Source organism: Melampsora larici-populina (genome assembly GCF_000204055.1).
Source record: "Melampsora larici-populina 98AG31 unplaced genomic scaffold MELLAscaffold_67, whole genome shotgun sequence".
Lineage (NCBI taxonomy): Eukaryota > Fungi > Basidiomycota > Pucciniomycetes > Pucciniales > Melampsoraceae > Melampsora > Melampsora laricis-populina.
Window position 1 is genome coordinate 453,516 of NW_006768831.1, and position 12,543 is coordinate 466,058.

Genomic DNA, 12,543 nt, shown 5'->3' on the forward strand with positions numbered 1-12,543 from the left:
GCCTTTGTTGCTATGAGCTTGTTTTTTGGAATCTTTCCAATTTTCTCTTGTGACAGTCTAGTCCAAAAGTGAAAGTAAAAATGGCCTAAAGATGTGTATACAATAGGGGGTTTCAAGTCAGAAATTTTTTGTGAAACTTTTTAAAAAACGGACAAGTTTTTTAAATTTTACAGTGGGTTTTTTTTCTGCAAATATACGGTCAACACCATTCGGGACACCTAAAAAGGTGTCCCGATTTTTTTAAATTGACGGTACAGCTGTTTTCAAAAATAATGTCATGGTGCGATTTTTTATTTTTGGTTTTCCTCGCAAGCCACGCCAAATACAGCCAATACAGGCTCTACTCAGGACCACAGGGGGTTCAGGACAAACACCGGGCTGATGTATCGGATATGGTCGGTCCCATCCACTACCCAAATCCGATCGCCACATCGAAAATTCTCTGCCCTCCAACATCCACTACCTCCTAACACATCCAGTCCGATTATCACCACCTCCCATCCCATCCGATACCGCGTCAAATCCACCCCATCCCATCAGATCCTACGACATAAGCTCAGCGAGTTCAGCGTGGCCCGATAACTGGCAAGGTCAGATATGCCCCACTACCCGTTTCACAACTCCACATCACTTCATTGACGTTGCGTTGTTTGATTTGCGTACTTACAGAATGGCCAGAGTCCCAAGAGTGCGAGGCGGAAAGTACGAGGCCAGCGTCAAAGTCTTAGCCATTCAGCACCTTAAGGCAGGGAAGACAATTGCTCAGGTTCAAGCCATCCTGAAATCACCAGTCTCTTCACGCACCATCTCTCGATGGCACGCGTTGTATTGACGAACGGCCTCTGTGGTTCGTAATCCTGATGATTACAAGAGGTTGGGAAGGAACCTAAGGTTGACGGATGAGGACCGCGACTTTATGCTTGAGCTCCTGGATCGTAACCCTGGTTTATACTTAGACGAGTATCGACTGGCCATCTATTGGGAAACTGGAGAGTGGATCTCTCTACCAACTGTCACCCGTGACCTCAAGATACGACTCAACCTTACCCTCAAAAAGGCTCGAACGGTGCACCCCGCGCAAAGCGCCACCAAACAGGCTCGTTATCTACACGCTATCGGAGCTTTGACACCTAACATGCTAGTGTTTTTGGGTTAGTCATACACTTCCAAGCCTTACTTTGCTTTAGGCGTCTCAGCTAATTTGGTCTATATACAGATGAGTGCGCAATCCAGGAGACCTTCCTCAAGCGACAGTTTGGCCGCGCCACCAAGGGCCAACGTACCCAGAGGATCCCATGGAGCCGGGCTGGGAAACGCTACTCACTGTTACCAGCCATTTTCAGGGGTGGTATCTTGGCGGTGGATTGCCAAGAGGGTAGCTACTACCGCCGTGATTTCAAAAGTTTCCTCAAACATCGCCTGGTAAGCTTGTGTTCAAGACTTCGCCTGTCGTGACCGATCATGCTGACATGATCTTCTCTCCGATAGTTCCCAGTTATGAACCCTTATCCCCAAGCCAATTCGGTGTTGGTCATGGATAATGCCCGGATTCACAAGGGTGGTCGCATCGCCGAGCTTGCCGAAGAAAGAGGCATCCGTGTGATATACCTACCCCCTTACTCACCTGATCTCAATCCCATTGAGAAGGCTTTCAGTGTTCTGAAATCCTTTTTTTGTCGTACGCAATGCGTAAACGAAGCCCACAATGCAGAAAAAATAGATGTTATTATGGACTCCACTTGGAACGTTTTCTCTGGCAGTCTTATGCATCGTTTATACAGTGTGTGCGGATATTGGTTGTAGTTCTTGCTTTCAATTGATCCTGGTATTTTGTTCTTTCCAAAGTGAGGTGAAATCGGTCAAGACAGGGAGTTGTTTTAGGAATAATATTCAAGTCTAACAAGTTCCAATTTTGAGATTCGAGACGAAAGTGCCCTCAAATCTCAAAATCCGCAGTGAGGTTGTTTAGTGACTTGAGTGACTCATAGTCATCAAGGTCGATTTGTCCCTTGAGTGGTGACTCAAAGCAGTGTCAAAGTCAAATGGCAAGTGGCCGTAAAGGGCAGATATGACTAAGTTCCAGAAGTGTCGAGTCAAATCTCGGCTGAAAGCTCTCAACTCGACTCTTCTCGGCTCAAAGCTCTCAACTCGACTCTTGTTTTAGCTAGCTCACGACAGTAAGGTTAAAAGGTTGCTCAAACAGTTTGAATAGACATTTCTCTTTTGGGGATAAATCTTTAATCTACTTCGTGCGTGTAGATGACAACAATAGGGATGATACGTGAAAAGCAAAGAAACTTTTTGTTTCGAACTAATGGCGACGCGGAGATGACATCAAAGGATAACAGGTGAAACAAGTTTTTGGTGAGTTGTTTATTTTAGATGACATCGATGTAAAATCAACAGAGAGGAACAATCAAAGTTAAACATAATTTGATACGATCAAAGTGAAGACACATTAGAGAGACTTGAGATGATGGTTGTATTTTGGGATTGCCTTGAAGAGATCCTCTGCTTGTGCAAAGGGGATGCCCATCTTGTGGAAGGTTTTGATAGTGTAAGTTGAACGGTCCAACAATCGGAGGAAATCCTTGATACCTTATTTAGCCAAACATTCGCGAGTAGTTACCATGTCTAGACCAATACCTGCAAACCCGAGGAGCTGCTCGAACTCAATGACAGTGTCTTGAGGTGGAGGAGATAAGCGCAGGGACTGAGGTGGCATCGGCGCACCATGGATAGCAGGTACCCCAAAGGCCAGAGCTGGGTTAGGGTGCGCGGGGTGACCGAAGTAGCTGTGATGAACAACAAGAGGGGCAGTTGGGCTACCAGTTGAGACCCTGGCGGGGGTCAAACCTAGGAGGGCGTTCTTCTCGCGCTCGTAGTCGCTGACGGGAATCCAGCGAAAGCCAGGTCGCTTCATTGGTGGATTCACCTCATCGACACCACGGACTCCATCCGCCTGCAAAGGATTAAAACCCAAAGAGTCAGGTTGAATGCAAAAAGGCCATGAAGATAAGTATAGAAAGTAGAGTTAAGCGAAGAGACTAAAGAAAAAAACCTACCCAGTCATTTGCCCAGGTGCAAATGCGGGAGGTGTTGAGGAGCAAACATTCCCCAGAGTTTTTCGGGTTGGGGACCGAGGTGACATTTTCCCCACGTTTGAAGTCCTTTCCAAACCGTTGCATCAAGGTTCGCAGATTGCGTTCTCCTGCGCTGAGAATGGCAGACTGACCAAAAGAAGGGTTAGTTAACCCAAAAGATAATGAAGAGATAAAACACAAAGCAAGCAAAAGAAAAAGACCTACTCCATCAGAGGCCACTGTTTCCTCACCATCCGAGCCTTCGGTTTCGGGTTCGGGTTCAGCAGTAGGGACTTGGTGGGCAAGTGAACGAGGAGCTGTCTCGGTCTTCAAGGGGTTTTCATGAACGATTCAAAAGCCCATCTTTGAAGAGGCAGGTGCAGCCTTGCAAGCCTCGAGGAAATGTTTGAAGGAGTGGTCGAGAAAGCTGGGCGTTTTAATGGGCTCTTTATCTCTACCTTTGTAACCCTTAGAACCGTTGATATAACCCATAATCGAAAGGCCACCTTGAACCCAGGACCGGTGGAGGACCTGATCCACACCAGGTAGGTGCTCGTTGCAAGATTTGAATAGCTGGGATTTGAACAAGCCAAAGTCCATGTCATCCGGTTTAAAGGTTATATACGTGGGTACCTTTGGAGCATAGTTGTTGTACTTGGCCTTGGTCGATTTACGTTGACTTGGACGAGAGCCACCGGGGGTACGCTTGTGCTTCTTCGGTTCGGGTTCGGCAGGGCACTCATGTTGCCAAAGATTGAAATGCACCGAATATTTTCGTTCTTCTTTGGGCCACTCGGCGTGAGCGGGACTGGTCTGAGTCGGAGCCTGTGATGTATTGGAAATTTGAGCTGGAACATGAAGTGAAACAGGGCGACCTAATTAAGCAAAGGTCAGATGATGAAATGGTGCCGAACAAAGTCGATTTGAAGACTGACCTTTGACGTATTCATCTTCAAATTGCGGTGGAAGCTCTAAAGACAAAAGAAGACAAAATGAGCTGATGTTATGTGTAACAGAAAGAGGAAAATTATGAATGACTCACCATCGTCGTCGTCATCTTTTAAATAGAGGTCCAAAGATCAACATTGTCAGCTAAAGGCTTGACTGGAATAATTCATTGAATCAAGGAAATCCTTACCGTGATCAATGTTCAGGTTCAAGACAGGGGAATCGGGAACGGGGGCCGGTCTCTTCATAGGGGAGCTCCCGATACCGTCTGAGGTTGTTGCAGATGATAAGTTGCTGATCGAGTTGGAGTTTGAAGAACCGGCAGATAGGAAAGGGCTGATGTGAGGGTTGACTCCAGTGATCGAAGTATTTGGGGTGCTGGCAGAACGGGCATAGGGGGTTGGGCTACGAGCAAAGATAGGACTGCGATAGGACGGAGAGAGGTAGGGGTGAGGGACATTCAAGGTACTCGTGGAATCGTCGGGGGTTTGGGTTTTTGGCTGGATGACCGAGTTGAAGTGCGTGCTGAAAGACGGCCTACACAAAGACAAAGAAACAACCATCAGAAGAAGCGGTCAATGACCATAAGGAAGGGTAAGCACTCACATGTTTCTCCCCAAAGTTTGATCGAGGTATGCCTGGAGACTGCGAGTACGGATTGGGCGGCTTGCCAAGGTCCGGCTCATGGTGTCAATTTGACCATCGGTTGGCTTACTGTATCATGTATCAATAGTTAAGAGAACAATAATCAGAGATAAGTTAAATTGTCAAGCATAGAGAAAAGGAAGGTCTAACGAGAGTTTTCTGGGTGGCATTGTGTCGTTTGGAAAAAAGTGACGGAAGATCAATTTTTTTGGGAATTTGGGGCAATTGTTGGGGTCACTTGAGTGAGAGAGCAGCCTTTTATGGTGTTTCGCAACCCGGTGGCGGTCAAGTTGTGGTTGAAGAAAACGAGGACCATCAGATGCACCAGGATTGACAAGCGGAGTGTGAACCGTGATGTGGACTCGAGGCGTTAACAAGTGGGTTTGGACGCACACCATTGTGTTGGTAGGTGGAGCCAAAGTGAGGTAAGGCTCCACCACCGGTGGTTGATTCGAGTCGATTGGTGGAATTGATGACCAATCTGGAGGGTCGCCGTCCGGCTTTTGGAAGCTGATGTGGACACGAGGTGTTGAAAAGTCGATTTGAGGCATCCTGTCGTTGTTTGGTTCCGTAGAAAAGGGAGCTAAGGGTACGGCCTCACTGCCGGTGGTAGAGTCGTGTGGAAAGGAGTTGTTTGATGAGGGGATGATGGCCAAGGCCTGAGTTGATCTGGTGGGTTATTGAACGGTGGAACCAAACAATAACCCGCCTCTTAAATCGGATCTAGGGTAGACGCTCCCGAGTGGACACACCCGGTCCCTCTACACCGCGGTATACAGGCCTGTATTTACGTGGCTTGCGAGGAAAACCAAAAATAAAAAATCGCCCCATGACATTATTTTTGAAAACAGCTGTATATTTTGCAACATCGGACAACTTGTTGGACTGTAAAATACCGTAATTTTATTGACTTGAAACCCCCTAATGTACGTACCATTTTTGGAATCATCGGTCGATGATGATTGGGTTCATCAAGACTTCATCGTCAGAGGTTTCAAAATGTAGCCCTTCAATTACTCATCAGCCCTCTCGTCACCGTCTTTCAAATTTGCTTCCTCCAAATACTAAAAGCAGTTGCGTTGACGCTCGTCCACAGCCTATGCATGGCTAGTAGTAAAAAAATCTCTCTGTCGGGGACTCGAACCCCGGTTGCCCGCGTGACAAGCGGGAGTACTGACCACTATACTAACAAAGACAAGTGTGAGATAGCTCACAGAGGGCTATATAGTGTGATGGTATGCGGTTGAGCCTAGTTGAGCATGTCATCGGACTACTAATTTAGTAAGTAAACAAGATAAGGATATAACACTGAGACACATGCCGAGAGCCAAGAATTATTTATAAACAAAGAACATGACAAGAACTGCACAGATTTCAATAGCCTATGAAACCAAACCCCTATGATCACAACCAAGACTTATAAATGAGGAATGGGTCCGGAAAAGGAAAAAGAGAAAAAAGAAATGATAAGTTGGAATGGATACCTAGTATAACAGTTTGATAATCCATCAGATCAAAACCCCATGAAATGAACAGAGAAGAGAAAAGAAGAGGAGGACCATTGTATATAAATCTACTATGACCACTTATGACCAGCTGTTATGTGGGTGATTTTGGACGCATTTGTCCTTGAGGGGTATGTTATTAGAAATGAGGTTCCTGTTCCATGGCTCAGAGTTCCGTTTTGAATCATTCCACAGTGATGTAAATCACTTCAGATGGGTTTTACAATGGACGCATGATATCAGTCCTGACTCCTGTACCCTGGAATTCTAAAAAAGAATCAAGGCTTACCATCGTCCATGCTATCGTGCTGGGCTATGGCCACTGCAATTGGCTGATGATTTGCACCCGCGGTCATGGTAGAGAATCTGTTTGCATGATGTGGTCAATATCAAGCGAAAGATTGACTTTGTTGAGAAAGGTCCTTCGTACTCCTGTGATATCTACTTACCTATAGACACCCTTTTCCAATCCATCCTATCAGAAAGATCAAATCATGAGACAGATTTTCTTGTGATGACATCATCTGGATGCGCAAGATAACTTACCTTCACTTCAGCATGCAATTTTCCTTCTTTATCGACTGGACTGTCTATTCCTAAGGTTTTGAAAGTTTTGGCGATAAATTAATCAAATCTTCACTCTCAATTGATATGAAGTTGTACACCAACCTTTGAAAAATTTAAATTCGCGAGGGTCCAGGAGGGCGGTTGAAGTCAGGCTCTCTACACGCTGAGCTACAATGTGTGTATGTCCGATCACGACTGCTGCTTCATTAAGAGTTATAGGGGCGGCAAAGTAACTGGAAGATGGGAAACGGATTGTATCTCATTAATATTATCTCTTCCTCTTTTATTTGAATCTTTCCGAAAACTGAATTTGAAGGCAGAATGGTCCGAGAATGACAAACGTTTCTAGAGGAGCTGTGAAATGACCGGCGTCTAGATTCTTGACGCTTATAGATACGGTGAAAGTTTTTTTAGCTGGAACCGTGTCCAGGTTTTTTGGACTGAAGAACCTAAGACTTGGTGTTTTATCTGGAGCTGGAATCTATGTGATAGAATTCAACAGATCAGCTTTTAACCAAAGTCATACAGAGGTAGACGCTCAAGTCAACCCCGTATGATAATTCTCGATTTACGGGAAGGAGACAGACTGTCACTGACCATCCCCATGGGTATTCCATTGCATGCATTTACTTTCTTCGTTTGTGCTCCATTCTGAATTACGGCATTACCCAACGTCCCGGCACCCGAAATGCAAAAGTTGATCTAGTATAAAAGCAACCATAAAATCAAAAAGATCAGCGTCTCAAAACCTCAAGATTTCTTGGAGGCATGAGTGAAGGCACACAAAGTTGTTCGGGCTAGTCAATGAAGGGATCTGTTCTGGCTTTTCCTTTCCATCGTGCTTGCTTGCTTCTTGAAGGGCGAGTGGACTCAAATCCAGAGAGTTTTGTGGATCTTTTGTATCACTAGAACCGGTGTTCTTAGGATCAGTTTGATTTCCAGTTGATTCTAATCGCTTTTCTAAAACGCGGAATGGTACGTCGATTTCTTTCGAGTCAGAAAGTTGTTGTTTGGCACCGAGTCCGGAATTGAGATGGTCTATTTGATCCAACATGGGATAAGATTCACGTCTTTTGATACTCTCCAAAATGAAAGTATTTCAGAAGACTGACCTTGTCGTGATTGAAGCATTCCGGCATCGCACAACGATCTAGGGGTTATTGACAGCCATAGCAAGCAATTGATTGCCAGAGATAACTTTGATGAATTCATGTCGTGGTTGATCTTTCCAGATATGTTCACGTTATATGTTGATGTTAATGGATTATCGATCGCTATAGAGGATCGGTCGCAGGGCGTAGAACAACGTTTATCATTTATTGGTCAGTCAAAGATACTCTGCAAATCTCATCGAAGAGCCGGGAATAAAAGGACCAAGAAATCTATCACTGATTGTATGCGGATTCCATGACATCACGCTTGGCCTCTCGGTCACCGAACTCCCAACAACTATCAACAACAGACTCAGCCTGAAAATGGAAACCGACTTCGATGGTTTCTCGCTTCTGAAAAGGTAGCTGCCCCCGCGTCTCCAACCGACGCAGCGGATGTCACCAAAGGCCAATATCTACAGCGCATGTAACAGGGTCTATCATTACAATTAAGTTGTTGCAATATGAATGTATGTATGAGCTAAACTTCACCAGTGGATTGATTGTAAGAGGATACCATTTAGATTCCAAGTTGTACAAGCTGCAATGTAAAGGGACAACTTTTGAGCACAACAGACACATAAAAGCCAACAGGAAATGAACATGTACAATTGATAAGTAAGAACGAAAGACGATAATAGGAATCCTATGCGTGTGAAGGATTTTGTTTTACATTATAAAAATAATGAAAGATGAGTATGAATGATAAAAGTTAAAATCAATTTAAATGATGGGAAACAAAGAGAAAATCAAAAATAAACTTCCATGGCAGTTGTCATTGAAGCGCTACTAGGACAATATGGACACTTGACCGTTCTACAATGACAAAAAAAATACGTTAGAATATTGAAATCTATACATCACAAGAGTCAAGATTACTTACCCTCCGCCTTTGGCTAATTTCTTCATGGATTCCTGTGCAATCACATGTCCACATGGCATCATCATTGGAGGATTGATTTCAGTTGATTGTTCTTTTGAAACTGGACAAGCAAAAACTGAATGAAATCTATATTCAGCTGGTAATGGAATCTCAACCTATTTTTTGCACCCACGTTCGAAAAAAAGCATTTTCAGATCGGATGACTTCAGTGACCAGAAAAACTGAAAGGATAGAATAAAAGTAACTTACTGGTAATTCATCAGCTTGACTCCATTCTGTTCTTTTCTCTTTCATTACTGATCTAACTTTTGCAATTTTAGCTAAAGCTCCACCTGATCCAAGATCGGTTGCTACTACTAATGGTAACTCTTTACTCCATCTTAAGGCTGCATAAAATTCTTGCGTAAAGAGCGGTATAAGATGATGAGCATGAACCCAAGGTACTAAACTACCGGTTTGAGCTGATTGATAAAATTCTGAATAAGGTGATTTTCTCAAGTTAGATAAAGGAGCATAAAGGACTGAAGAAGTTAATTTAACAGCTTCATCCCATCTTGTAGAGATGAATCGTCTAAAATGTTCACTAGCGTAAGCGAGTGCTCGTTGTTGAGCTGGAGATGGTTTCGCATTCTTAGATTTATTGGGTCGATCAGGTTCATCTTCTACTTCCATCTTTGAATCTATTTCCCCACCATTTATCGAATTGAATCCGTTTGCTTCCTCTTTAACTTTCAGGTCATCATCAGTTAAAAGATGTACGAACTCTGATCGTCTGAGATCGAATGCTAATGGACTTCCTCTTTCTTCCAGCCATTCTCGATGTTCCTCGGCCCATTGGATTGCAGGTGCTAGATCACCAGATCGAATGCAATCCAGAATTTGATAAAGTGATTCACAAGAGGCGATATGTTCCTTGGGAATCGAATGACCGCACTCTTTCAAAAGGATCTTAGCGGTTTCAAACCTTCCTTGACGAATCAAATGGTTTGCAATTACCCTATCAAGTGCAGATCTAGCAGAATAAGATTCGAATGGTCTTTTGAGTTTCGGATCATCATTTGCTGAAAGACTTGGATCAGAATTCAATGTAGCTTGAGTGCCGAGAAGTGGTAAAACGGTCTGCGAGAATCTTTTATCGATCATTTTTTGCCATTTAGAACATAATGAATGATATTCTTTATGAGATTGAAGTGCAGATTTAGAAATCAATTTGGATTGACTGAGAATTGATTCAAGTTCGGTCTGAGTATGTTCTTTGATCAAATTGAGAGCAGGAAGTAAAAGGACATCAGTATGATAAGATAATGTATACCGATTCCATTCAACTAACCTAGGTTGCCGTTGTTTTCACGAAGAAGCTCGAGGTGAGAGATGAGTTGATCGAGATTAGAGATAAGTTCAGATTGATTTGTGGAAGCTTTATTCGAGAGTTTCTCCCAATCTCTTTTCATGAATTGCATCGTTGTAAGCTAAAGTTTAGAGACTCCAAATCCAATTTGAGTCAGTTTGAATTCTATTTACGAGAAATCCTAGAGTGCTTGGTTTAACTTACTACGTTCAGTTGTGTGCTTGTTAATATTTAAACTTTTATCTTTCTTCAAATCAAGTTGTGGATGTCGATCAGATCAGAAGTCATCTGGAAAAGTACCGGGACCTACTGGGACTCTTGCAAGCGGATTCCCATGTAGTATGCACTTAAACAGGTTTATAGTTATTATGACACTACGGGAATCAATAGGGTTTTTATAGCTTTTATTGCATCAACAAACAAGTTTGTAAATAAGAAAGAGACTAGTTTACTTCAGATATTTGGCCATTTAGTTGGAGCAAGGGAGATTGTTGGCTTTTCAGACGTCAGATGATGGATATCTGCTTTTTGAGATTTTTGTCTCATCACTGAGTATATAAATTATCTCATTCTAGATTTACTTGAGATAATTTATTATTGTAAGTGTCCATCTTTTGGGATTGTGGATAACTCTGGTAAATGAGTGTGTGAATAACTTGATATTTGGCATTGTTTTAAATCAACTTTAGGCTTTTAGTCCACCCAACGGAAGTGGTGACCCTCTGCTCTATCACACCTATGGGCTTTGCACACCCAATTGAGGAATTCAGTGGATGAGGTACAAGTCATTTAGACTCGAAAATTCTTGTGGTTTCACTACAGAGATGGGCAGGCATTCAAACCCCCTGCCTAACATCCTGTCCCATCATCAACCGGAGTCACAGGGGAGAAAGGCAGTTGACTGTGGCATGTGGTACAGTGATGATCCATACCAAGATGTTGATCATACCTAACGGTTCAAAAATGAATTGAAGAATGTTGAGGTGACCAGATCCACAACTTTCTTCAACTGCAAACACCGGGCACCTTTTTTGTGGCCCAGGGTGTGGCCTGCCATTCAAAGAACATCTGATCAGATCCCAACTCATTTTTATTTGCAGCTTCCTGCTCAAGGCAATCTCTTCAAGGGGGGATTAGCTGAGCCCAATGCCCTGTGAAGGCCATGCATGGCCTGAGCCCTGGCCCTTGCCACGCGCCCCTCCAGGGTACCTCTAGGCTTTGTGGCACCAGGTGTGTCTGTGAATTGCAAGTGTTGTTTGCAATGTCTTCACATGAGGTTTGCTGAACACCCTTCACCCCTCAAAAAAGGAAACAAGACATAGCAACTCAAAGGTTTTGCATATACACATAGTTAAGATCTCTTATTCCTATCATCATCTTGATCATAAAATTCAACTCTTTGATATTTTTGTATGGATCACACTATTTGTTGCCCAGTTTGAAATTCCCCAAAGCTTGGTTTTTTTAAGGACTCCCAAGTGTGTCCAAGCTGAATTTGGCTGCACCAGCCATTATTAAAAACCAGGCTGTCAAGTTCCACAATTGGGAAGTTAGAGCATCCCCAGCCGTTCCGTAAATCTGTGCCAGATGGATTGTTTGCACAGAGAGTTAGGGAAGTGTTTGTGGTATAGAAATTGCGCAGTCCACAGCCATACTTGGATACAGTATGGCTTGTAAGCATATTCTGACATCAATTCCATGGCTTTTTTTTGATCATTGAAGTGTTTGTTTGGTGACAGGTTCAATTGTATCAATCGATATCATGGGGGAAGCACAGTACAGATGAATTTAGGGACAAAATGGAACAAATTTCTTCTATCTTGGCTTGTACAGAAGGAAATCCTTTAAGAAAGTGGACATTGAGGGGATTGGCTGTGGATGATTTTGCCCTAAATGTTTGTACAACACAGTTTATGCCACACATCTGTGGCTGCTCTTAGACCACTAAAAACAGGCATTAGGCTCTTCCAACCACAACTTATATAAATCCCACAAAGCAAGTGGAACTTATATTGACAGCCCAAATCCATCAGTCTCACAAAAGTTTAGAAAACAAGACTTTTGAATTTTGTTCCACTGAAGATAATTTCAAATAGTCCTCAATGTGACAACCTCATTCAATTGTGAAATGCATTTTTTTCAGTTTTTTCAAGTCTTTGCTGTTGTGAGCCCCTTTGCAGCATGCTGCAAGGCTGAAGTAATCCTTCAAGGTGCTGCACTGCTGAGCTGAGGTTTGGATTGTGGTGTTCTTAAAGCTGTGCAGCTGTACTCATCTAAATAACAAAATATTGCAAGCTACTTGCATCACTGGAGTTTGGTTATCTGTTGCTTGGTCCGAGTATTTGGATTTTGTTGTTCAGTTTGTTTCTCTTATATGTACTGGTTGTTTCCACATCTTCTATTGTCCAAATTC

The 12,543-nt window shown here is 43.2% G+C and overlaps 2 protein-coding genes across 2 annotated transcripts; both read right to left on the bottom strand.

Moving 5' to 3' along the window:
• Window positions 1-6,365: 6,365 nt before the first annotated feature.
• MELLADRAFT_124061 (uncharacterized protein) lies at window positions 6,366-7,960 on the bottom strand (the record flags this gene model as incomplete). The annotated part of the gene is made up of 9 exons (XM_007417053.1): window positions 6,366-6,388; window positions 6,471-6,547; window positions 6,631-6,656; window positions 6,728-6,777; window positions 6,851-6,981; window positions 7,090-7,229; window positions 7,346-7,450; window positions 7,533-7,786; window positions 7,861-7,960. The coding sequence occupies 9 exons, from the start codon at window positions 7,958-7,960 to the stop codon at window positions 6,366-6,368; spliced, it is 906 nt and encodes a 301-aa protein (XP_007417115.1).
• Window positions 7,961-8,400: 440 nt separating this feature from the next.
• On the bottom strand, window positions 8,401-10,348 carry MELLADRAFT_45698 (uncharacterized protein; the record flags this gene model as incomplete). Its single annotated transcript, XM_007416992.1, has 6 exons — window positions 8,401-8,715; window positions 8,783-8,937; window positions 9,032-9,393; window positions 9,475-10,035; window positions 10,113-10,265; window positions 10,335-10,348. The coding sequence occupies 5 exons, from the start codon at window positions 10,240-10,242 to the stop codon at window positions 8,649-8,651; spliced, it is 1,275 nt and encodes a 424-aa protein (XP_007417054.1).
• Window positions 10,349-12,543: the final 2,195 nt, after the last annotated feature.